The sequence below is a fragment of the Hevea brasiliensis genome, chromosome 4 (genome assembly GCF_030052815.1).
Source record: "Hevea brasiliensis isolate MT/VB/25A 57/8 chromosome 4, ASM3005281v1, whole genome shotgun sequence".
Lineage (NCBI taxonomy): Eukaryota > Viridiplantae > Streptophyta > Magnoliopsida > Malpighiales > Euphorbiaceae > Hevea > Hevea brasiliensis.
In genome coordinates this window covers 10,827,521-10,854,096 of record NC_079496.1, presented here as the reverse complement: position 1 = coordinate 10,854,096, position 26,576 = coordinate 10,827,521, and the positions used below count along the sequence as shown (strand labels likewise).

The 26,576-nt window shown below is 33.5% G+C and overlaps 3 protein-coding genes and 1 pseudogene across 6 annotated transcripts; 2 read left to right on the top strand and 2 right to left on the bottom strand.

The window, feature by feature from the left end:
* Positions 1–2,494: 2,494 nt before the first annotated feature.
* Positions 2,495–9,671, top strand: LOC110647498 (DEK domain-containing chromatin-associated protein 4). Of its 3 annotated transcripts, XM_021801389.2 has the most exons (13): positions 2,497–2,658; positions 3,450–3,538; positions 3,807–4,504; positions 4,616–4,649; positions 5,498–5,577; positions 5,771–5,830; positions 5,990–6,100; positions 6,575–6,655; positions 6,769–6,846; positions 7,287–7,755; positions 7,981–8,099; positions 8,720–8,750; positions 9,204–9,671. In XM_021801389.2, the coding sequence occupies exons 3-13, from the start codon at positions 3,893–3,895 to the stop codon at positions 9,362–9,364; spliced, it is 1,836 nt and encodes a 611-aa protein (XP_021657081.2). In that variant the 5' UTR covers positions 2,497–2,658; positions 3,450–3,538; positions 3,807–3,892; the 3' UTR covers positions 9,365–9,671. The 3 variants fall into 3 exon arrangements, with proteins under 3 accessions (XP_021657153.2, XP_021657081.2, XP_021657218.2); XM_021801461.2 differs by lacking the exon at positions 3,450–3,538 and having other exon boundaries at positions 2,495–2,658; XM_021801526.2 differs by lacking the exon at positions 3,450–3,538 and having other exon boundaries at positions 3,869–4,504.
* A 2,143-nt stretch (positions 9,672–11,814) lies between these two features.
* LOC110653688 (uncharacterized) lies at positions 11,815–14,198 on the top strand. Its single transcript, XM_058145312.1, has 2 exons — positions 11,815–12,266; positions 13,305–14,198. The coding sequence occupies exons 1-2, from the start codon at positions 11,991–11,993 to the stop codon at positions 13,392–13,394; spliced, it is 366 nt and encodes a 121-aa protein (XP_058001295.1). The 5' UTR covers positions 11,815–11,990; the 3' UTR covers positions 13,395–14,198.
* Positions 14,199–15,697: 1,499 nt separating this feature from the next.
* On the bottom strand, positions 15,698–19,970 carry LOC110647655 (uncharacterized). Of its 2 annotated transcripts, XM_021801707.2 has the most exons (3): positions 17,610–19,970; positions 17,429–17,506; positions 15,698–16,064 (listed from the first exon to the last, which is right to left on the bottom strand). In XM_021801707.2, the coding sequence occupies exon 1, from the start codon at positions 19,732–19,734 to the stop codon at positions 17,614–17,616; it is 2,121 nt and encodes a 706-aa protein (XP_021657399.2). In that variant the 5' UTR covers positions 19,735–19,970; the 3' UTR covers positions 15,698–16,064; positions 17,429–17,506; positions 17,610–17,613. The 2 variants fall into 2 exon arrangements, with proteins under 2 accessions (XP_021657399.2, XP_021657323.2); XM_021801631.2 differs by having other exon boundaries at positions 17,429–19,970.
* A 1,265-nt stretch (positions 19,971–21,235) lies between these two features.
* On the bottom strand, positions 21,236–23,395 carry LOC131179384 (uncharacterized; annotated as a pseudogene).
* Positions 23,396–26,576: the final 3,181 nt, after the last annotated feature.

The following is a 26,576-nucleotide window of genomic DNA, read 5'->3' as shown; positions in this document are numbered from 1 at the left end:
TTTTAAACCTTATAATTGAATTGTTAGATTATGTGAGATTTACCTAAGTTGGAGGGCCCAGGTGTTATTGTTGAGATGATGAGTGGCTTTAGAAGTGTGATTTGAACTACTTTGCAGGTTGGGTGGGTCCTAGGTATAGGGAAACTCTACCGAATTTTCGGCACAACTTATGGTGTCTTTGGTTCTTTTTAAGTTTATATTGAGTCAATTATATTAAATAATTGTAATATAATTGTCAGGTGAGCAGGTATAGCCTTCCTCCTCCGCCCAGCCACCACAGTGACCTCGGTTTACATCTGTGAGTACAATATTGATTTTAATTATAATTTCAATATTATTATATGTTCAGGCATGTCCATTCATCACTTATAAATATATATTTATATAGTTAAATACTAGGCACATTTTATATTGCATTTTTATTTAATAAAATATTATGGATGTTGTTTTATGGTAATTTGGAGCAGTGTGCGTGTGTTGGCGTGCGTGTGCTGTGTGATATTAGATATGGATAGGACAAGTAGACGCGGCTAAAGCTTGCCTCGCTGGAACCCAATCCTTTTATGGATAAGCTGGGTAGGCACGGCTCGAGATAATCTCGCTGGCCCCCGTATTTGGTCTATTAAGAGAAAGTCCAGCTTGAGATGTACTCGCTGGCAAAGATTAGATTAAGAGAGCTGTATAGGGGATCAACTCCCATATATGTACTGTTTGAAAATTATATGGGTGTGTGAGTGCTCCAAATTACCTTTTTTTTTTTTTATTTATGATAGGATTTGTATGAAAACTATGAAGGTGTTGCATTCCACTCTTTAGGATGCATTAGTTTTAGATAGCTATAGAAATTGTACTTAAAATTAGTATTTTACTCTCTGAGTTGAACGTTCACTCCTTTTTATCTATTTTTTCAAGATACAGGAGGTCCTTTAATGAGTTTAACTTGCTCTCTTCTTCGTAGGGCTACTATCGACATTTAATTTTATTTTGTTCTTTTATTCTGTTCTAGAACTTCACATGTATTATTATTATTAGTGATGTACTCATTTGGATATTTATGTATGTATTAACTGCAATTGTAAGCATAATATATGAGTATGCATGGATGATCATTGGGTTGAGTGAGAGAGTTGAGCTCCCATTTGAATTAGTATTGTTATGAGTATTTGGAAGGTGAGCTGAGATCCCCCAATTGTTATATATATATTGTGTTTATAGGTTTGGTGAGTAAAAAACTTTCCGTTGGATGGCCCATGTCATGGCCTGACTCTGTCCAGTTGATTTCTTGAAATTATGCTCAATATGGGTCTTAGGATTGGGTTAAGAAATAGTAAGGCTTACTATAGATTTCGGGAGTTTTAGGCTGGCCTAGGTCTTAGTGTCGGTCTGACTCATAGGTTGGGTCGTAACATGTTAAGAGGGTGCAATAGGAACGCGTGGTTGAGAATAAGCATGCCCATGATTCGTGATGCCATCAAGATTTAACTTTAAGAAAAATTTGATTAACATATCCATAACGACTCAATGTTAGCAATCAATGCAAAATCATGTTCCATTATTTTTTTCGATGAGATTTTATTTTCTAGTTTACTTTATTTATATTTATTTTTTATTTTTAAATCTTATCGCCGTATTAAATGTTAATTTTAATAAAATAATTTTTATTTACAATAAATAAATTATGATAAAATATTTTTTATTTTTTTATAATTACTTATAATTTTAACTTATTTTATATTTTATTTTCTATATTTTATAATTAAGAGATTGTTTAAATTTGCTACTTACTTTTAAACTTTTATTTTTTATTTTATAAATTAATTTAAAAATTAATAGTTAATTATTTAATAAAATTATTTAAAATTAATTTTTAAATAATTTAAATATTTAAAGGTGTTTAATTTGTCAAGATGGGCAAATATATATATATAATTGAGTGTTTTAGTTATTAAAATGAAATTAGTGTTGATATTTTAAAAAAATTGTAAATAATATAATTTTTTATTTAATAAAAAAATAATTTTAAAATAAATAGATAATCATACCTTATTTATAATTATTAACTTATTTTAAATAATTTTTAAATTTATAAATTAAATTAAATATTAATTTATTTATAATTAAAATTAGTAGAGTTATAAATCAAATCAAATTCCTTTTAAATTTTTAATAATGATAATTATTTATAAATAACATTTAATTTATTAAAAAAATTGCAGTATAAATTCCCTTTTTTAGTTAATTTCCTAACCTCTGTCTGGACCCATCCATGCAAATGCAAAAGATGCCATTTTCTTTGCGCGGTCGAATATTGAATCACAGCCGTTAATTCAAGAGATACTCTCAAATCAAATTCTGAGCCGTCCATCTTCACTTCCCCAATCTCGATCTTTTTCCCACACATTTGACAGTTCCATCCTACGTGGCATTTAACGGCATTTTAAATCCGGATTTCAAGTCCGACATATAAAATCCGTCCCCAATTAAGACTCGCTTTTTTCATTTTCATTTTTTAATTTCTCAAGACTCAGTAACCAGAAATCGAAACTTAAAGATGTGTCCCAATTGAGAGAGCGAGAGAGTGTGTGCGTGCGTGTGTTAGAGTTCAAAAGCCTTGCCTTGTAAGATTTCAAATCCACGGATTAGGCCTCTTAAATCTCTGTGAGTTTCAATTTTGTTTGCTGTTTCGTCCATTACTCTCTATAATTTTCATGCTTTTTTTTTTGGGTTTCAATTTGGATGTAATTTTTTTTCCAATGTCCTTGTAATTAGTGTTCTGAATTGCTTGTTTAGAAGTTAGGATTTTCATTTGTGTTCGTTTTTTATGGAAATGTTGATTTTTTATTTTTTCATGTTTTGTATGTGAAATTCAATTTTCTTTGTTCTGTTTGTTTGCTGAGAATATGCTGAGGTCAATCTTCTTTGTTCATGTTTTGGATTTTAAATTGGGGGCTATTGAAATACCTGACGTGGAACCCGAAGTTTTTGCTAATTTGAGGTTAATTAAGTACATTTAGCTTAATTCAGCTTATTTTTCACGCTTCCACTGTAAAGAGCAAGCGACATTAAACTTGAGTTTTGAACCTTTTTTTCCCTATTGTCTTCTCTGTTTTTCCTGTTGCCAAACAGAGAATTTTGCTGTATGTTCTATTATTTGCCATTTGTAAGGGTCCTATTCTCATTTTTCTCTGTTTTGGAATCTGTTCAAGCTGTCCTAGATCGTGCTGGTACTTGTAAATTGCACAGGCTTATGTTGTTCTCTTTTTCGCAAACCGTTGGCACAATGTATTTTTTTTTGTTGGAATTTGCTTATTAATTGTAAATATTGGCGTGTGCAGGGCTTAATTTTATTTTTTATTAGTCTTTTGATCATATATTGCCTTCTATTTGAATGTTTTCCTCATTTTTTAGTGAGGTTCTGCTTTCTTCCTCCTTTTTACTTTTTTTGTCAGTGAGGATGGGATGGGCCAAAAGCTCTTCGCTAGACTTTTAGAAATGAACGTGTTCCTTATAGTTGTTGCAATGGAAGTTGTACTGCAAAGTACGTGGTTCATTTGTAGAAAATATTACCATGTCTTAAAACTGAAATAATTTTGTATTGTAAAAAAAATTGTAGGAATGTTTTCTGTTAAAGAGTTAACCAGGCCAGTTGTTCTGAATTTTCTTTTTCCTTCTTAAAATATGATAATCTATCTGTTGAGATTCATTAAGTGAATCTCAATTTTTCTTCTCCTTTTTGGTTTTTATTGATTAGTGGATTAAATTTCAAGTCTTTCTAAGTGAAGATGATTTTCCCCTCTTGAATACAGCTTTATATTATCCTAGTGCAAGTGGATTTTCAAGTGAGGGAAAAAGGTTGCTTTTGTTGTAGATTCTGCGTTGGATCGGGCTGCGAATGGGTGAAGAAGAAACAGTAACCAAAGTTTCTGAGGTAGTTGAAAATGGGACTAGTGCACCAGAGAAATCTGTTAATATTGTGACAGAGAAAATGGAAGAGGAAAGTAGTGAATTGAAAGCAATGGATGAAGATAAACTTAATAATGAGAAAGTTGAGGCTGAGAAGATGGATGAAGACCCCAAGGTGAATGAAGAAAAGGAAAGCCAAGAAGATGAAGAAAAAGGAAAGGAGGAACCCAAAACTGTAGTGGAGGAAAAAACTGAACCATTGGAAGAAGAAACTGGGTCAAAAGGAGATGCAGAGGTTGAAGAAAAGGAGGAAAGCAAAGAAGATGTGGAGGAGAAGGTGGATGGGTCCAAAGAGAAAGAAGAGAAGGCTGAAGAGAATGAGGAGAAGGGAGTAAAGAAACGTGGGAGAAGGAAGAGTGGCGGGGAGAAGAAGAGTGGTGCAGAGAAAGTTGAGAAGAAGAAGAAGAAGGTGGTGAAAGAGAAGAAGGAGCCAGAACCAAGGACCCCTGCCTCTGACAGGCCACAACGTGAGCGGAAATCTGTTGAAAGGCTGGTGGCATCTATTGAGAAAGATGCAACCAAGGAATTCCACATTGAAAAGGTGTTCTTTTTTATTTTTTGTGATGTTTCAACTTGCATTTTCCTATTGAAAATTTATTTTTATATTCCATGGGGATTTAAATATATACATAGCCTCCCTTGGAAATTGCAGGGCTCTGGCACCCCACTGAAAGATATACCTAATGGTATGTTCTGTCTTTTATTTATTATTTTTTGTTTAATTCCTGCTTAATTGGTTGCTAAGGTGGTTGAACAAAATATTTTTGCTTATGGTTGTCCTCTTTTCTCCATTCCTCATAATTCGGATTTTTCTATAAAAAATGCAAATAAGATTTGACTTCAGTTGTTGCGTTGATGTCTTTTTGTGCATTGTATAATGTATTTATTTTTCTGCTTAATAACAACCATTAAAGTATTTGTTGGCTAACTTAGTGATTTAAATTTCTATTTAAATAATTAAAGTGGTAACCTAATGATTTGGTCTGTCATCTGTGTGATTGGAGTTCCAAATTCATATGGTTACCCTTGATGTTTTTGTAATTTGAGTTAATTTGTCTTAAAGATTCTGAAAGGTTTATGTATTTGAAAGATAATATGCATGGTAATGTCTATTGTTCAAGTTGGCAGGATAAGCAGTTAGTGACATATTGTTGTGTTATTTTCTGCTTTCTTTTATTCTAGCTGTTATTTCTTTTGCATTTCTCATTAGCTGCATTGCCATTTTGGTAAATGTTGTTTTGTTGACATTCTGGGTTCACAAATTCTTTTATCAATTGGATAGCTTTTGGTGATAATATGATTTTAACTTGCGGGATTTAGGTTTATAAAATTTGCCAAAAGCTGTTTTTATTTGTAATATTTCTTTGTTTCTGAATCTCCTGTTGTCTTTGAAATTTTTTTTGCTAGGTTTATGGGTGTGGTTGAAATATATGGAAAATTCTGTTTTTTTTCTCCCCAATTCTGTTGGGTGTACTAAATCAATCTCTGCGCAGCACTATATAAAGTAACTGACTTTAATTTGTTTTCTCCTCAGTTGCATTCAAGTTATCCAGAAGGAAGATTGATGATACCTTTAAGCTGCTTCATACAATTCTTTTTGGGAGGAGAGGGAAGGTAATTCAACTATTGATCATTTTTCTTGTTTATTTTTATACTGCTTTGTTCTTCTTTGTGATCCATGGTTGGTGACAAGGATGTTTAAATTCTGTGCCAAAAAAAAACTTTCATGTGAATTTCCTATGGGATGGAAAAGCTAAAAATCATGGTATTCCTACATTTATGCAACTTCAGTTCCTTGATTTTGCAGGCAATTCAGATCAAGAGTAATATATCCCGGTTCTCTGGTTTTGTGTGGCATGAAAATGAGGTAAGAAATATCATATTTGTGAGAAAGTGAAATTTCCTTAAATGTACAAGTATTTGCAGGGCTTAAAGATTTTAGTTCATCAGTTTGTCATTAATAATTAGCATGATATTTATGTTGGTATTCTGAAAGGATTGTCTGTATGTTCTATTATTGTTTCAGGAAAAGCAAAAGATTAAAGTAAAAGAAAAATTTGACAAGTGTAATAAAGAAAAATTGCTGGAATTTTGTGATGTACTTGACATACCAGTTGCCAAGGCAGCTACAAAGAAGGTAAATTGCTCAACTTTCATATTTAAGGCTCAGTTCAAGGGTTCCGATAATTGAGTATTCTGCTATCATCTCTCCAACATTATAGAACTACTTGACTAGCGAAAAACCTTCTTTTTTTACCTTGTTCTTTATTGTTTATCATTTAGTTATGTGGAACATCTCTTTTTTACCTGTGTGTTTTTTTATTGTTAATTTTCATTTAGTCATGTAGAACAATCAATTCAAAGATACATACTGCTATGTCTGTGTGACTATGCAGATAAACCTGCAGTTGATAATCTCACTGTGATTAAATTAACAACTCCTATGATTTGTAGTTGTGCAATTATAATGTCAAATGCTCACTGCATAATCTCTAGTTTCTTTATGGTGCATTGGTTTCTGGTGCTCTGGTGGTATAGCTTTGCAACCTAAAAATCAAGGCTTGCCTTTCTGTTAGTTGTATAATATATGCTGTTCGAAATGAAAATGCAGGAAGATATCGTTGCAAAGTTGATAGACTTTCTGGCGGCCCCTCATGCTACAACTACTGTGCTACTTGCGGAAAAAGAAAAGGTAGTTAGCTCTTTTTTTCCCCCTCATTTTGTACAATTTAAAGTTGATATGGTATATTTCTGACTCTGGCATTGGCATATATTTTAAGATTTAAAGTTTTATCTGATTCTCAGGCAAATAAGAGCAAAAAGCGCAAGAGGGTGACCAAAAGCTCAGCCTCTGGGAGTGTGTCTTCAACACGTTCAGCAAAGGTATTTTTTCCCTGGTAATATTGGAAATGTGTATTTCCTTTTACTAATTAAGTTTCATTTACTAGTTGCCAATGGGGCAATACTTCCATGGATTATAATCTCTTTTTCAAGTATCTATTGTCTACCCCATTGTCTCTTTGGAGGAAGATGGAAACGGATGAGGCAGAAGAGAGGGGTCAATATTCTCTTAGTTGCATTAAATTGTGTAATACGATTTTCAGTGTTAACCTGTTTCATATCTTGTATGTGCTGTCACGAAACTGAAAGCTCTTCCATTGAAGAAGAGTATGTGAAAGCTAGGCTTATGGTATTATTTGTGCAATTCTACTACCTGTGAAGAACTTACACAATGCATTTCTATCCGTCATCTATCTAGATTGTTGTGTGTTTCCTTATTACTTCTATTTTTATTTTATTATTTAATATTTGGCATATTTCAGAGTCGAAAAAAGGCTGGGGATGCTTCAAAAACTGATAAAAAAGACACACCTGATACAGAAGATGAGTCAGAAGAAGAAAAAGAAGAGGAAGAGGAGGAAGAAGAATATATAGAAAAGGAAAATGAGAATGGTGTTCCAGAGAAATCTGATGCTGAGATGCCTGAGCATTCTGAAAATGAAGAAAATGAGTCGGAGGAGGAATCTCAAGCAGATGTTGGCAAGCACAAAACAAGCTCAAAAACGTCGCCTAGAAAGAAGGAATCTATTGGAAAAGCTAGAACCCAGAGACTTTTCATTAAATCCAGTCCTCCACCAAAAAGAATGCCTAAAAAATCTTCATCAAAACGCACTGAAGAGGATGATGGCAGTGATGCAAGTCCGAAGGTTTTCTCAAGGAAGAAGAAAAATGACAAATTAGTAAAGGAGAAGTCCTCAACTCCTGCAAAATCTCCTTCCAAGGAGAGAACAGGTGATTTTTTTTTTCTCGTGCTAGTTCTCATTTGGGACATGGAAAATGGTGGTCTATTTGGGCGAAAGATCTTAAGCATATGAAGATTATAAATTCAGTATTCATAAATTCTTCACTTAAGTTCCTTTCTTCAATATAATGATTGTTACTACTATATTAGATTAAAAAATAATAATATTTCTTCTAATCAGAAGTATACTGAGAAATCATTTTTATCAAAATAAGGTAAAAGGGCTGCAAAAGGGAAGGAAAAGGCTGAAGTCAAAGAGGAGAAATTGAAGCCAACTGATGATGAGCTTAGGGATGCCATATGTGAAATTCTTAAGGAGGTGGATTTTAATACGGTAAGATCTGATATTGCTAGTTTACTACTGTTTTAATGGTTTTTCAGTTAAAAGGACTGTAAATGAATAATGCTGGATTAGCCATTGAACTTTTTAATTAATATAAGCCCTCCTAATTGCAAGATTGCTCATATGTGTGGCATACCCCTGAACAAACAGTAAGTGCCTTTGTTTATGACTATTATTATTAAATCTATTTATAAGACTTTTTCACTCTTCTTGTCTTTGGATGGCATTGCTTCTGTGGTCGTGTACTGCACAATTGGATTTATGTGCTGTTTCATGAAGCTGCGTAATTTTTTTTTTTTTAATGTTTCCAAGCTATATTGTCTAAGATTTGGTACTTTAAGAATTGGCAAAACATGGAGAGATAAAATGAGGATTATCTAATGCGCTGGCTTTTTGGTCATTTCAAAAATGTTAAAAGAACAGTCTGACTGTGCTTTTTGCATGTTTGTGGTCTTTTTTGTTGATATTCCCAAACCATGTGTTTGCAATTGAACTTGTTATTTTTCTTTTCGTGTAAAACAAACTAGATGAATTCTGATTTTGTGTTTATTTTTTGTCTTCTACTAATTAATGCTGTCATTGCAAAATTAAGCTGTAATCTCCTTTTGCAGGCTACATTCACAGACATTCTGAAGCAACTTGGTATGTTTTTTTCACTCCTATTATTTGAGTAATTTTTGTGATTCTTTAAAGAAAAAATGATGGAACAACAATAGCCTTAATTTTAAAATATTTTATTCCCCACTGGAAGTTAGACGTATTTATTTAACCTCTATTTGAATGACCTGGGTAACATAAGTGGTATTCACCAATTATACCACAGTAGTTGATTTTTCTGGACCAGAGTGGATTTGTGGGAAAGCTTTGTGCTCTGTGCTGTTTTTCCTGTAGTTATCCTGATTGTTCACGTGTTGAAAAGTGCTTTCAGAAATGTTTTAATCAAGGATTGTACAGGAAGCTTTTCTTTGCAAGTCATCACCATCAAAACAAATAATAATTCCTTTCTTTCCAATTTTGTTTGTTGACTCTTGAATTGAAACCTGTGTGTGGTGATTTTATTCCTGGTTCTCTGAAAGATATCTGGCTGCTTTTCAGCTCAGCAATTTGATACTGATCTCACCCAAATGAAGTCATCTATAAAACTTATGATTCAAGAAGAGCTTACTAAACTAGCTGACGAGGCTGATGATGAAGATGGAGACGGTGATGCTGAGAAAGATGAAAATCAATCTGCTGGCCAAGTGGTTGAAGCCTGAAAACTTGTATCTTCAGTTCATGACTGCCAGAAAATAATGTAGCTATGTATGCTTATCTTATCTCAGTAGTTTCCACTAAGTTGTGCGCAAATGTAATGCTTAGTTTGTCAGCAAATCCAGCTATGTAATTTACTGTTAGTGTTTAATTTAATGGCAGAGCAAAACTTGTGTTTATTAGGAAATGTAGAGCAGGCGAAACTATTCGGAACTGTAATGCAGGATAGAGCATGATGTGTACACTAACATAATATGTAGGTTTTTTGTTCCCCCAATACTCAATTTAACTGGCATTTAAACATTGTGTTTCTTTTTTGGTCTTTTAACATTTCTTTGCTGTATGTTCTTGTAGCCTTTGATTTAACTTGATTGCTGCCTAACTGATTAGCAAGGATTTCATTATTATTGTTGGTGATGGTATTACTCTCTGTGTTCACACTTGTTGGATCGACTACTTTTATGTATTATAACTGCCGCCACTGTAACAATAATAATTGTCATTGATTGAAGAGTCTGCTGTGGTAGACCCTGATTTCTCAGGCAAGAAGCATCCACTGATGTATTTGACATTGGCATCTTCAACTAGAAATCAATTTAGGGACATGTCAAAAGTCCACCTGCCAGCCTGGGCTACGGTGAGTGGTGCTGCTAATTGACCTGAAAGATGCACCGCCACTGCGGGGGTGGGGCTTGCCTTCCAAATCTAGATGGAGGTCACTTTTAGCCCCCAATCATAGTTTAGGCTAAATCCCTAAATGCAGATTTAACACACTTACATGGTACATTGCAGTGAATTTGGCTTCCATATTCTTAATTAAATCATCCTTGTCAAGTAGTATCTGGGAGTCCTACACAAGCTCATAGAATCCTCCATGAGGTCCTAAACTCTGCATTACAAGTGCCAGACTAATGGTTAGGACTGAGATAGAGACGTCCCAACCAATATGTGGAAATTTACATTTAATAGTTTTGAACTATTGCCACGCCTATTAATGGAGTGTTCAAATTTTCCAATTATCATGGTTGAGCATGCACAGGCCTGCTTTGGAATCATAATTGAATCGGACCCATTTAATTTAAAATCAAATTAAAATCGACATTGTATTTTCAATTGTAGACTAAATTATTTTTTTTTCTTTTAAAATGTGAAAAATTAAAAAAGAAAAAGAAAATTCAACAATTATATTTGATTGAAAAGGAAACTGAAACTGAGAAAACTCTAAAACATCGATTTCAATTTCTCTAAATTTTAAAGTAAACTGTTAATTCAAGTTTGAAAACAAATTAGAACTGACCTCGGCCAGGCCTAGTTGAGCTTTTTGCATTGCCATGTCATCCAGCATTATGTGAAGTTTAACATAATTTTGAAGGTAGGATTACTAAAGCTGGTGTGTTTTTCTTCAATTGAAAGAACAAGTGACCCACAAAAGTTTTAATTACACATTTTAAAAAATTAATCATTAACACCTTGTTTGGTAAAGAGAAAAGTAGATAAGGAAAAAAAAAGTGTCTATTTGATATTATAGAATAAATATATTAAACGAAAGAAATTTTATACAGTGAAAATACATTTTTGCAATTATAATTTCCCATAAGTAAATACAATCTAAAGTTAAAGAATTATATTTTGAAAATAATATAGCATTTATGGTGTATAATATTTGAGTTTTTGAGGAAGATTAAATCACTAAAAAAATCTGTGAAATAATGGGAAAAAAAAGTTATATAATTTTCTGCAACTACTGAAAATATATATATATAACTCAAAGTGCAGTGTGAAACTAAATATAAAATGTCAAAATATTGCATCGAATATAAATGCTCCACTTAAGTAGTGGAGCACTTAAGAGTATCTTTAATCATCAAAAGCTCACAAACAAATGAAAATTAAATTAAACCGAATTAAGTGCATGGGTGGCAACTTGCATTGTGTGCTGACGATATATATATATTTTTAATTATAATAAATGAAGACCCTTTAAATATCATGATTATAGTTCTCTTATACTCGAAGTCTAAGATTATTGATTGACGTCGTTAATTTAATTCAGCCCTATCAAATTTGAGATGATACTTACTATCGAATTTGAGATGACACTTAATAAGACAAATCATTTAACAATTCATTATTATCTTTTATTACACTTTTAAATAGAGATAATATTAAATTAAATCAAAATAAAATAAAATTATTTCACTAAATTAACCATCAAACTACTATATTAGGTGGTTAATAATAATTTTTAGTTGAGATTAATCAATTATATTAATCGTTTAGTAATCAAAGTTTGGATTATCACACAAGTTGATATTTATTATTATTATTATTATTATTATTTCTTTTTTGTTATTTATGAATAATTTGTCTTATTAAGCTAGGCTAAAAGACAGACATAATATAAGCTGTCTAATTAGAAATAATCATCAATTATAATTAATTAAAATGCATACATCGTAGATTCAAAGCTAAAGAAAAAGATGCCGACCAAGTGCGAGATACGAAGTGAAAGGTGGAGATTAAGTAAGACGAACACACTTGTCGACAAACAACGGTTCATAAGGACCCACGTATCAGCCGTAGATCTTATTAAACCCACTGATCACTAATCTCATCCCATCCTAAGTAACCATGCATCTCATTTCCTCCCAAGAATTCCTCAACATCTTTCTCAAATTTCAACGAATCCCAAGCTCTCAATCTCTGTTTCCTCAACTCCCAAACCAACTCCTTGTTCTTACTCGCTGTGTCTGCATCTGCATGCCAACCTCTGCCACCTTACTTCGTGCTATTTTTCCAGAGTTGCGTGTTTCTGATCCTACAAAGATTGGAGAACTTCTACAACTACAACTTGTTAATTATGTATCTTCATGGCCGACTCAGACGACGACTCTGGAGGACCCCAGTGTAAGAATATATTATATGGGCTACTATTAATACAGTTTAAGAATACTTGTATATAGATAGAGTGAACAAATTTCGATTGAAATTGAAAAATTGAATCGAATCAATTCGATTCAATTGATTCGATTTTAAAATTTAATCAATTTGATTTGATTTTATATTATAAAAATTTTGGTTATTTTGATTCGGTTCAGTTTTGAAGAGAAAAAAATCGATTAAACTAAATTGAATAGTAATTTTATATATTCAAATCGAACCGAATTGATTTTTGAATTAATTTATTTTTATAAAGAATTTATAAATTATATATATATAAATTATTTAATTTTATTGATTAATGGTTATTAGGTTCAAATCAAAGTTAAAATTAGATCAGCTAACTTAAAAATTAAGTCTAAATTAAAAAATAATGAAAAATCAAAACTGATCAATTTGAACCGAATTAAACTGAAATAAAGTTATTCGGTTTGATTCGATTTTTTATTCATTTCGATTCGGTTTGATTTCTAAAATATATAATTATATTTTCATAATTTAATTCGATTCGGTTTAAACCGAATACTCACTCCTATATATAGCCTAATTTGTATTTTTCTTTTTTGTGATTACTTATGTAATGAGCTTAAGTACCCCTATTAGGCCATTTATGATAAAGTGATTAAAAATATAAGTCTAATTTTATAAAGACTTATGATGAAAAGGTCCATAAGATTTTCTATAAAAATAGACTATGTCTCCTCTCTATCCGTAAAAGATAACGAATCACTTGATTAGTCCTATTGAAAAGCCATTGACATGAATAAGGAAAATAAAAAAAAATGAGAGAAAGGTTTAATTTTCAACATACAATATCTAATTTTATTTTAAGAAACTTTATAATTACAGAAATATAATAAATCAAATCGTTAACTTCATTTTAAATCTGAAATAAGTAAATAAAATTATTTTCTATTAATTATATATATATATATATATATATATATATATATTTTAAATTTATGTACTAAGTACTAACTATTAATTATTAAATTTTGCACTCAGAACCCATCAAAGACCACCAACGCCAAAGGCCTGTCTCCCCGAGGGAACAAGACCGTTTCTTGCCCATTGCAAACGTTAGCAGGATCATGAAAAAGGCTCTCCCTGAAAACGCTACAATCTCCAAAGACGCTAAATAGACTGTTCAGGAATGCGTCTCTGAGTTCATCAGCTTCGTTACAGGTGATGCTTCCGATAAGTCCCGTAGAGAAGAGGAAGACCATCAGCGGCGATGATTTCCTCTGGGCCTTGATCACTATGGGCTTTCAAGACTAGGTCGACCCTTTGAAGGTTTGCTTGCACAGATTTAGAGAAATGGACGGGGAGGAGACTGCTGTAGCGCGTAAGATAGACGCTCGTCGAAATGGCAGTGGCTTTACTGTCGAGGGCTATGGCGGTGGGTACCACAGCCACGTATACAGGACCGGCTCTGGGTTTAATAATCAGATGGGAGGAGTCGGGTTGTGGTAAGGTAGTTGGTCGGGCTTTAGTGGGCCTGGAGATAGTTTGAAGAGGCCCAGTTAGCTTTAATTGATGGGCCTTTGGTTTATCATCTTCACCTTCCTCTTTTAATAAGCTCAGTTTTTATTCATCTGTTAATCGAAGGCGACAAAACTAAACATCCTTTTGCAGTCACATAGATCGTCTCAGGTAGCAATGGTATACCCACATCGATAAGCGTTTCGGTGGCCTTCCAGGGATTGAGAGAAAGGGAAGCCCTTAACTGGTTCGAACTCATTGATTGTGGATTTTGTTTCCTGTGTGTCGTATATTGCATTGATGGATTTGTGATTTTGGGTTTTGTTTCAAATGGATTTGTCCTTTGTGATTTACCAAAGTCATTTGTGATTATGAATTTTGTTTAAATGGTTTTTATTGCTCTAGATTTTATGGTGACTTTGTGTTTTTGATTTGGGAAATATATTGGATTTTAGAGTTTAGGAAGGGATAGAAAGAGAGAAATATCGGGAGAGAGTGATGTTCAAGGGGAAAGAAGAGAGAGAGAGTGAACTGGAACCACGAAGGGGAGGGAGAGAGAAATGGGATGTAGAGAGGGAGAGAAAAAAGGGGAGACAATGAAGGTATTTTGGGTGCAAAAAATATTCTATTGCCTTTTCATATATAAAAAATTGGACAGATGAATCAATTAGCAAACGAAATGGAAAAATAAGATTCAAGTAATTCTGAAAATAAAAAGACCAACTCAGTAGTATCACTTTATCCAGAGTCTAAATATTAGACCTTTAAATGAAATAGCTCAATGTTATGGTTGATATAGGAGAACAAATGGCAAGAACAGGATTGACAACTTGTGAAATAGGAAAGAACAAATGGCAACAGGAGGATTGACACAGAAAAGAAAAACTAGGAGAAGAAAAAAACTACGTATAAAAATAAAAAATGGAATCATGATTCATCTGTTTGTACGGTAAAAGGTCCAAATTGAACAGTGAATTATTGAAGTTGAGCAAAGCTAAAGCTGACGAATCCCATGTAAAGGAGTCAATCTCAACAGTGTCGTGTTGAACTATAGAAAAAACATCATCACCTGCTGGAGCAGCGTTAACTCTCAAACTCACAACTTCCAACTTCGTTAGTTGCGACCATTCACAATAAGAAATGGTAATAATGTTAACACAGGCAAACACAGTTTTCCCAATTTTCCTGTCTACAAGTTAAAAACACAGCAAATACCAAAAGAAATTGAACACCACAAAACAAGCAGTTAAAAAAAAACCCTGAAAACTTGTCCAAAAATGTAAGAGGGGATAAAAAACTATAGAGAAGTTACCCTAGCAGTAAAAAGATAGCATTACGCACAAAACAAGGCCTTTTTAACATAAAAAAGGAGCAATATGCAATTTCATAGCACATAAAAAAGGAGCAATATGCAATTTCATAGCATTATTAATCCCAAATAATACGATCTTTCAATCCTTGTTTCATTTGGAAGGAAGAGTGCAAAGGGGGAGACAGATTTGAAATTCCTAGAAGCACTCCAACAATGCCTCATTTTATCACATTCAAATAAAACCCATGTATGATTTGAAACCACAAACTTAAAATTACCACCTCCCACATTGTGGCATGACTTCCATGCCTCTTGCCCTAATTGACTTGAACCAAGGTTATAAAGTATATGAAACAAATCTACTTTAACCAATTAAATAGGGAGAAACAAAAAGAAATAATAATAAATCTGTGCACCAAAAATATATATACATCTTTTGTACATTAAAAAATCTGATCAGCCATATTCATATATACAAAAATTGCATTTGTACAATTCTCAGGGCTTAAATAATCGCCATTCACCGAAATGATTAAAAAAAAAATCTACATTCTTCACAAAACCTGCATGGCCAATCTGGAGGTATACTCAAAACAAAAGGAAAGAAGCTAGAAAGGATACAACTAGTTAATCAGAAAGGGCACATCAGTAACATCCTCTAATCTAAATCCTATTACATCACATTCAAACAGTAAGATCTATATTAATCTACCGCATCCAGACTTCAGCAATTTCAAGCCATAACATAATCCACAACATTGGTTCGATGATCAAGTGTTAATTAATTGAAACATAAACGAGAAAGGAAAGCTAACAACTTAAAACCAAAAGTTCCGCTTCTACATCAATGCAGGCAAAGAGCAGGTTCATTGCGGTGTCTCTCAAATAGAAGGTTGAGGTACTTGTCATCTCTGTTTAAAACCTACAACTCTGTCGAACAGCCTTGATTCTCAAGATCATATGCCTTCAAGCTATAAATATAAAACAAATGCGTGAGAAACATGCATGCTGTAATCCTTAAGACAATTGACAGAAAGCATCAAAACTTTTATGTTCACACAAGGACAAAGGTTTTTTACTTTCACAAAAAATGATGAAAACAAAATTGTTGAATCAGCACAAAGTTCACTGTATCATGCAATAACATTTAATGTTAATATATATATATATATATATATATATATATATATATATATATATATATATATGCTCATAGACTTGTCATTTTACAACAGCTATAATCAAATGTCCATCTTGGGTTCATATTCATCAAAAAATAAGTTGGAAAAGGTACCCCTGGCCTAACATGCAATATGTGCTTGCATAATATAGAAACGATGAAACCTCATTCTCAAGAATTTACATAGAAATTTCATGATAAATGACACAAGCAAACATTTATCAATTGGCAAATATATGCAAAGGGAAAAACTAAGCATCTTGTAAAGGCTGCAAAAAAATACATACACCAGAAGAGAATAAGAGATTACTTTTATTTTTCAAATGTTAGATGAATTCTTATAAAGATTATCAGAAATAGTTTAGCTGTAATTAAGACTAATTCATGATCTAACTAGAATTAGTTCATTTCAAGCTTCACCAGAAATTCAAACCTCAATTAATTACATTAATCAGAACTATGTAATTGTCACCACAGCTCCAAATAATCATTCTTCTTATAAGTAACTAGTTAAACACTTTAAGCAGTATGAATTAATATTTTTAGGCCATGGAAGGATGTTCAGAAGTTAAAATAGCAGCCACATTTGACCTTCACTTCCATCCGTGTTGCTTTCAACATGATCACCCTAATCACGAAAGTCTATAAAACTTCAGCTATCAAGAAAGGATCTAATTCAAAATGATAGTGTCAACACAAAATAAAATGAAAAACTAAAGCCACAACAAAAGACTTGAAATTACAAATGTTTGACACATCCAGACAATAGGAGCAGTGGCACATCCAGACAATAAGAGCAGTTAAAATGTTAAGGAATAAAAATGCTTCAGCCTTCACAAGAAAATAAGAAAAGGTAATTTTACTTTGAAAAGAAGTAAGTTTAAGGGGATGGAGAAATGAAAGAAATAGAAAAGCAAATTTAAGCAGTATTCATATCATAAACTAAATTTGAAATTTTTTTCATATATTCTTCTTCTACTGAGAAGAGCTAGCTGACAGGAAAATATACAATTTTGTAGGACTAAATATTGTAGTTCTGCAACTTTGATGCCGCTACTAAACAATTCAAATGCATGAATTATAACTAACATTGATTGGGAATGAAAGAAGATCCTTGAACTACATGCAACCACAAAATTGAGATCAGCAACTTACTCCTTTTGCAAGATAATGTAACCATGCTGCCATGGGAAGAAGCAACCAGAAAAACTTCAGGCAATGAACTGAGAACTGCTGTTAAAGAAATGAAGAACCCAAAAACACCTCTTCAATGAGATTCAAAATAAATTTGATGAACCCAATACTTTCTGAATTTTGCTAATAATAGGTTGATTACTATGTTACTCAGATGTAAGCCTTCGTCTCTTTCCATAATCAGCATCCCTTGATCTTGAACGATGCTCCTCCTCTTGTGATATTCTTGATTTGCTGTGAGTCCGTGATGACCTACCCCTGTCCCAATCATCATCAAGGTCCACTTCACGGTCCCTGTACCTATGATGATCAACATATCTATCCCGGTCTTCCCTATAACGATCACGATCCCTGTCCCGATCGCGATCCCTTTCTCGCTCACGTTCACGGTCTCTGGATCGTTCCCTATCCCTTTCACGCTCCCTCTCCCTTTCTCTACCAACATCCCTTTCATCACGATGCCTTTTCTCCGACCAGTCATGATCATGACCACCCATATCTTTTTCTCTAGGCATATCTCTATCATAACCAGCTTCCCTATCATCTCGATACCTTCTATCAGATGATCCAGACCAGTCTCTTTCTGAAGCTCTATCTTTCTCCTTAATGGTGTTCTGCCAACCTCCTCTATCATGACTAACCTCACCATACTGATGATCAGATGCAGCTTCCTCACCATAACTAGACTCGCCAGCTCTTCCACCACCATGCTCCTCCCCACCCCACCCACCCATACTAGGATCTGACCACATTCCCATATTGGGTCCATCAACACCACTTGTAGGCATCATTCCCATGCCATTCATTGGCATTCCTCTTCCAAAAAATGCTGGATTTACATGTGGTGCCACTCCAGGCAACCCCACACCTCCAACAGGCGGGAAGGAAGATAGAATCCCTGAAAATGGAGGAGTAGGAGCCCCAGGAAAGCCCCCATAAGTCCCCATTCTCCCCATAGGTGCGCCAAACGCTGGATCAAACCCTTGCCCCATCATTGAACTGGGATGCAATAATGGAGGGGTAGCACCAATGCCCTGGCCAAAGCCATTTCCAGCATTCCCCATTATACCTCTCCCACCCATCCCACCTCCCGCCCTATTCCTCATTGGACCAACTGGACCTCTACCACCCATCCCTTGCCCATTCCCTCTCCCCCAATTTCCTCTCCCATAACCTCTATTCCCATCTCCACCTTGATAGTTTCCACCAGTTGCAATTGCAACACCACTTGCCCCACCAGCACCACCTGGTCCCCCACTCTTACCGCCATCATTATTCCCCCTCCTTGCTTGAGTAAGTGAAGCCTGAGCCATCTGCTGATTCCTATTTACCTGAGCCTCTCCCATCCTCTTCACACTATAAGGCGATGCAAAAGCCACAACACATGGCCTTCCATTAAATATATGTCCATTCATCCCTTCCTTACAAGCCGCAGCTGCAGCAGGGTCATAAAATTCAACTTGACAATACCCTTTTGACTTTCCACTAGCTTTCTCGTCAAAAAACTTTACTTCCTTTACAACACCATACTTGCATAACTCAGCCTCTAGCTCAGCATCTGTTGTCCACCAATGCAAATCCCCAACAAACAATATAGTTCCACCTCCACCTCCACCTCCACCTCCACCTCCACCGCCGGCTCCTCCACCGAGGCCAACAACCCCAGCCCCACCACTACCATTACCAATCATATTTCCTCCATTCACATTCCTAACCATATTCTCATTGGGTATATTACCCACATTCACACCACCAACACTATGAGAATGCTGGCCAATATTCCCTTGAACACTTACATTGTTGTTGTTGTTGCTGCTAAGAATGCTAGTATTATTACCACTCTGCTCTTCGATCTCATTCATTTTACTAGAATTCGGTCCCAATTCAACCCTAAGCCCCCCAGATCCAACGGTGGGTCCTTTCTGGCCCATATCACTCCCTCTAAAGCCCTGACTTTCATAACCAGAAACCCTAGAAACATTACTATCTCCAGTCACGGGACCACCGGTATTCGGCGCTACAACAGGTGGGTCGATCTTTTTCTCAGCATTAGTGCTGTTATTATTGTTGTTACTATCTTGATTTTGAAACCCTAAGTCCTCATTTTTCCTAAGAGATTGCAAGAAACCCTCACCGACATTGACGTCGTTGTAAAGATCTTCGTAATCGTCGTCCTCTTCGCCCAAAAATCCCTCGTCCGCAACAGCTGAGATCGCCTCGTTCCGGTGGAACTGCTCAATCTGATCGCAGCCCTCGCCTTCGTCCATGTTCGCAGCGCAGTTGGCGTTTTAGGGTTTGATGATGCGGTCAGGAGATAGGAGCGGAGTCGTATTGGCGTTTTCACGCATTAAACGAAAACATGTTTTGGGGGGAAGATAGATTCGAGATCTCACCTTGAAAAATATACTTTCGAGAGAGAGAAAGATAGAAACCCTAATCTGGAAAGTTTTGTGACTAACCGGCGAGAAAGATTGGGAAATTTCTGGGATTTTCTTTGGTGTGGGCTGATATAACGTAATCTAATAATCTCACCGAGCTTATTTGCTAACCTACGCAGGGGCGCTTGATGCGCACTGCCTCCATTTGTTTTCGGATTACCCACCGTTTTGAGTGAATATTTAGTAGAAAAATAAATTTAAATTACAAATTAATGCAATCTTTTACATTAAGATAAACTAGTTTTTATGTAATAAATAAATAAAATTTAATAAGGTATGGTGATATCTAAATAATTTTACAATATTTAATATAATTTTTTTATGTAATTTTAAATAATAAAGTATTTTGATGTTCAATTGAAAAATAAATTCTAAGATTGATCTCAGGCAAAATGAATCCAAATTTCCTTCAAAAGATCTTTGAATTTATATGTTGCAAGGTCTAATAGAAACTGTGTGGAAACATAATTTTTATCTTGATATTTCTCTTATATTAAAGTTGTAAAATACTTCTTGATAAACGCCAAATTCAAAATAGATTTCTAAGTGTAGAATTGCAAAATTGCAAATCAAGTGAGAATGGATGCTGGAAGTGTTGTTTAGAATAAAAAACATACAATAGGAGAATTAAATTGAATTCTCACATAAATATATAATTTTTATTTCTTTTAAAATATATTTTTTAAATTATTTAAATTATTTTTTTTTTTTACATTCATCAATGAAAAAAGTGTCATCTTCTGTCACCCCACACTCCGAATAATTATATAGCACAACGGTCATTTTATATAGGATATCCTATATAAAATGATAAACAAATAAAAATTAACTATGTATAAATAAGTAAACTCTATGAAATTATAATTACTGCATGACCACCAAGTAATTTTTTCTTTTTTAAAATTTAATAATTAAAATTGCTTACATGTTTAATTCTTATTAACTTGTCATTTCATTTAAACTACCTATATAAAATTACAGTTTCGTAATATAATTTCTCTCTCGCCCCACTCTTTGAGTGCATGTTTTGGGTGAAAGGAGAACACCATTCTTCATCAAGATGTCTTGGGTCTTACAATCGTCTCCTAATTGAGCGGAGGTTTCTTTGTGGAGTGTGACACTTTTTTTTTTAAGATAGATTCCATTAAATAGCAAGTTGCAATACAAGGTCCAAGACCAAAGGAGACATTATCAAGAAGATAGATCTAGGATGCCCAATCACTTCGAACCCAAATTATAAAGCCCAAAGGCCCAAAAAATTACAAATCCTAATGCCTAAGGCAAGCGGGTTGTCTGGCCCGTAAGCTTAGAGACCAATATGTTGTGCTCATCAAATCGCGGGTCTCCTCCAATTCCCAGCGAGGCTACAACGGTCACCTGGAAAGCAAAGATAGAGAGAACAAGCTTGCAAAAAAAAAAAAAGTTTTTTCAATCAAAATTGAATCACCTCATTCCAAGTCAAATGATAGAAACCTCTTGAAATTAAAATTTAGATCAATCATCGGTGCCTTCGAGAGGATGACACATAGCAAAACTCATGGCGTTTCAAACTCATTTAAGGCCAATATTAGAAAACCCTAGAGATACAACCCTTCAACTAGTAAACTAAAAAAAGCCACCTTCCCCATAGAGCCAAAAACAACACATCATATACAAGTCAGACACTTCAGCTTAAATTCTCATCAAGAATCCCCCATATCCTTCAAAAAATATATCAAAAAGCTACGTACACCTTACTTAACTTAGAGAGAGGGAGGAAGCAACCCACTTTCCAAATTAGGGAAGGACCTTCCCTTATCCAAAAGCTGCAGAAGAAGGTCTACGAAAGGCAACAAACTTAAAAAAACTCGAAGACCTCGAGTAGAAGGAATATAGAGAAAATTCTTTATATATATATTGGAGAATAAGACATTGCTAAGATATGTATTCATATATTATATAATTTTGGGGCTAATGCTATTAGATGTCCTATATAGAGCAATGACCAGTGGGCTATACTTTTTTAATTGAAGATGAACTTGTAAATCTTTCCTTTTAGTAAGCTGATATAATTTTTAACTTCTTTTTTTAATTATTTGATGTTTGAGCAATATATTTTAAGAAACTTTTTTATATTTGCATTTTCAAATGATATTAGACTGCTGTGGTTTGTTAGATTTATTATTTCTATTCTTCTTTCCCAGATCTGTTGCAATTGTGTTGACGAAACTGTTGCCATTTGCATGGCACATACAGTCTTAATCAGAGAACAAGGAAAAAATTTACGTAAATTTAGTTGATTGTGAATCTAATATATAAATATATATATCTTTTCTTTTATATGTGAATTATCATATATAATAAAATTTAAATCATAATATATTAAGTATAAATAAGAATTTTACAAAGAAGGAAGTGTGACCCGTACAAGAAAATTTGTTGGAACGAGTTAGTAAAACTTTGCATAATGTAGGTAAAACCTCTATATGAAAAATTATTACCTAGTATTTTATATTTTAATAAAATTAATTATTTAATTTATGTATTTAAAAAATATATGATATATTTTTAGTATTTGACTTTTATTAAATTATTTAATTTATTTTTTAAATTTTTTTATTAATTATTATCTATTAAATTATTATTTAATTTTTTTATTTTAATGAAAATAATTAATTGATTTTTGTATTTTAAAATACTGTTTAGTCTCTTTGTATTTTTGCTGTGAGTCCGTCATGACCTACCCTGTCCCAATCATCATCGTGGTCCACTTCACGGTCCCTGTACCTATGATGATCAACATATCTATCCCGGTCTTCCCTACAACGATCACGATCCCTGTCCCGATCGCGATCGCTTTCTCGCTCACGTTCACGGTCTCTGGATCGTTCCCTATCCCTTTCACGCTCCCTCTCCCTTTCTCTACCAACATCCCTTTCATCACGATGCCTTTTCTCCGACCAGTCATGATCATGACCACCCATATCTTTTTCTCTAGGCATATCTCTATCATAACCAGCTTCCCAATCATCTCGATACCTTCTATCAGAGGATCCAAACCAGTCTCTTTCTGAAGCTTTATCTTTCTCCTTAATGGTGTTCTGCCAACCTCCTCTATCATGACTAACCTCACCATACTGATGATCAGATGCAGCTTCCTCACCATAACTAGACTCGCCAGCTCTTCCACCACAATGCTCCTCCCTACCCCACCCACCCATACTAGGATCTGACCACATTCCCATATTGGGTCCATCAACCCCACTTGTAGGCATCATTCCCATGCCATCCATTGGCATTCCTCTTCAAAAAATGCTGGATTTACATGTGGTGCCACTCCAGGCAACCCCACACCTCCAACAGGCGGGAAGGAAGATAGAATCCCTGAAAATGGAGGCGTAGGAGCCCCAGGAAAGCCCCCATAAGTCCCCATTCTCCCCATAGGTGAGCCAGACGCTGGATCAAACCCTTGCCCCATCATTGAACTGGGATGCAACAATGGAGGGGTAGCACCAATGCCTGGCCCAAAGCTATTTCCAGTGAAACTAATTAGCTAGCTGTATTTTGAAAAATATATTTTTGAAGAAAAATAAAAATTTTATTGTATGAAAATTAAATTTAAATTTATATTTTTTAAAATTGTTTTAGATTTTTCATTCAATTTATTGAGTAGTATTTTTGTGTTTTTTCTATTCAAAAAATTTTTAAATTATTATCTTAATTACTTAGAGATTTAGAGGGAATTTATTAACTTTTTTATATATATAACTAATACAAAAAAAATATCAGGATAAAAAGAGAAAAAATGTTAAGATAATTTAAAAATAAAAAGTAATAAAAGAGATTAAAACGTTAATAAAATTAAATTATATTGATTAATTAATATATTTTTTAAAATATAAATAATAATTAATTAGTTTAATTATAAAAAAATTAAATAATAATTTAATTAACATTAAAATTTTTTATTTAATAAAAAAATTAAATAATTTAATAAAAATAAAATATAATAATTAAATAATATATTTTCATTAATTTCATTAAAATAGGAGACCTAAATAGCAACCTTCCCCAATTTTATATACAAAACTATTATTGATATCAATTATCTCTGCACAATTATTTCTCTTAAGTCTTAAATCAAAGACCGAATCATTGATACAAAATTTTAGTTCCTAAAACAGCGACAGATCAATAATTTCTCTCATGTTTACCCATCTGGATAAACCATATCCACGTAGGATTTTCTATATTTTATATTTAGTTTTTCCTTATTTACAACACAATCCCTTAACTTCTGAGTTACTTTCTAATTGTCTCTTATAAAAATGTCTATGCTTTATACCTAAAATATGTACTCAAGATTATTATTATTATTTTTTTTGAAAACAAGATTATTATTATTATTATATTATTGAATGTTTTCTATTCATATTTTTGTTTATCGATATATTATGAAATTTATTATATTATTAGGTATAGTGTTTTATTATTTTGGTTAAAAGTATAACAATACGAGACAAAAAAATTTTTTAACAGAAAATTTTAATTTGATGGTCATCAAATTGGATTCGTTGAAATACTTTAGAGTTAAGCAATAATAAATTATAATTGAGTAGAGCTTATTTCTCAAAATATCAATTTAAATATTTTATTAATACAATTAAATCTTTTAAATTGAGATTATTATTATTATTATTATTATTATTATTATTATTCTATAAATAATTTATCTTAAATTTTTTTATACTATGTAGTTTTTCTTAGTTTAATAATTTTTTTAAAAATATTTATTATCATAATAATCTTAAAATAAATTTATCCTTATTATCATATCAATACATTAATATAATATTCTTAATTTTCTTTTTATTAAAAAAATAAGAGTATAAATATATCATAATCTCGTCATCAAATTAATTATAGGTAAAATAAATCAAAATTAAGATGCATTTACAAATATAAAAAAGCAACATTATTGAACTTGTAATTTCTAAATTTTCCAGACCTTAGTTTAAAAAATCAATATATGAACTCTGAAAGCAGAATATTAATGCAGAAGGGCCAAAGGGTATAATTGCAAAAGACAAAAGATATACCAAATTCAGTGTCAAAATGGAAATTAAAATAAGGAATTATCAAATTGCAGAACGTTAACGAGCAAACAAATCAATCCAAAAACACAGTTTTATGCGGTCTTTTTGTTTCTCTGATTCTCCCTCTCTGGCAGAGAGAAGCAGAGGAGATCATCTATTCTAGTAGAAAATGGCCGGCAATGGAGGAGTTGCTCGCAGGTGCCCCGTTACCGTTAGGAGAAGCTATGCTGCGTTCAGGGAGACGACCTTGCTGGACCAGAGGAAAACGCGAACCAATTTACGAAACGTTTCGATGATCACTCTTCAAAAAGCCCCTCTTCTATCCTCGCTGCCGATCGCTTAGTGGAAGCTACCGCATTTTGAGGTCTGGTCATTCACATTTTCTCTCCCCGCACATTTCTATATTTGTTTGGTTTCCTAGAAAAGGAGGAACATAATAGCAACGCTAGGAAGTTGTTCAGTTTCGTTTTTTTTCCCCCGTTGTTTACTTGTTTTTGGATTCTTAGCTAAATAGTATTGCTAAGTGTTTCAGTTTTGGTTTCAGGTGGAACTGAGAAATAGAAGAGTTTAATTTAACGTTGGTTAAGGCACTGCCTTCTTCGTGAGCTCATTTTTAATTTCTTGCTTTTGATATTTTCTGATGTACCAGAACAATATTGCTTTTGAATGCAAAATATAGATTACTGCACATCAATATTTTTTAGGGAAATTAGAAGAAATGCTTCTAAAGTGATAGGCAAAGAGTGCTACCACTTGAGATGGTGGAAGTAATTCTTTAAAGCTTTTCCAGTAGATGAGAAAATTGATTTCTTCCTCTCATTCATGAGCCTAATTTCTTTGTTTTTAAACAGGGGCCAATTAATCATGGAAACAGACAAGAAGACGTTCATTTATATTTTTATGCCTACCCAAGTGTTTCTAATTGGTTGTCTCAAAATGTTGATTTCGTATTGTTCTTCAAATTTATGTAAGACTCCACTCATGAATGATACTCAACTCAACTCAACTAAGCCTTTATCCCAAAAATTTGGGGTCGGCTATATGGATTCGCTTTTTCCACTCTGAACGATTTTGGGTTAAATCCTCAGAAATATGTAATGCTTCTAAGTCATGCTATACTACTCTCCTCCAAGTCAATTTAGGTCTACCCCTTTTTTTCTTTCTATCCTCTAGCCTAATGTGCTCTACTTGTCTAGCTGGAGCCTCCGTATGTCTCGCTTCATGACCAAACCACCTCAATCTCCCTTCTCTCAACTGAGCTTCAAGTGGCACCACTCCTACCTTTTCTCTAATACTTTCATTACGGACTTTATCTAGTCTAGTATGGCCACTCATCCACCTTAACATTCTCATCTCTGCAACTCTTATCTTAGATGCGTAAGACTCTTTCAGTGCCCAACACTCACTACCATATAGCATAGCCATTGTATGGTCTGATAAATTTTCCTTTTAATTTATTGGGAATCTTACGATCACATAAAACTCCGTGGCACGTCTCCACTTCAACCATCCGGCTTTAATCCTATGACTAACATCCTCTCCATCCCCATCTACTTGAAGGATGAGCCTAGATATTTAAAGTGATTACTTTTGGGA

Bases quoted from the DNA above. Each gene is read 5' to 3' on its own strand.
- LOC110653688 (XM_058145312.1), top strand. From the start codon at position 11,991: ATGCATCTCATTTCCTCCCAAGAATTCCTCAACATCTTTCTCAAATTT. The intron at 12,267-13,304 runs GTAAGAATATAT...TTTTGCACTCAG, and splicing joins CGACTCTGGAGGACCCCAGT to AACCCATCAAAGACCACCAA.
- LOC110647655 (XM_021801631.2), bottom strand. From the start codon at position 19,734: ATGGACGAAGGCGAGGGCTGCGATCAGATTGAGCAGTTCCACCGGAAC.
- LOC110647498 (XM_021801461.2), top strand. From the start codon at position 3,893: ATGGGTGAAGAAGAAACAGTAACCAAAGTTTCTGAGGTAGTTGAAAAT. The intron at 4,505-4,615 runs GTGTTCTTTTTT...TGGAAATTGCAG, and splicing joins AGGAATTCCACATTGAAAAG to GGCTCTGGCACCCCACTGAA. The intron at 7,756-7,980 runs GTGATTTTTTTT...TATCAAAATAAG, and splicing joins TCCTTCCAAGGAGAGAACAG to GTAAAAGGGCTGCAAAAGGG.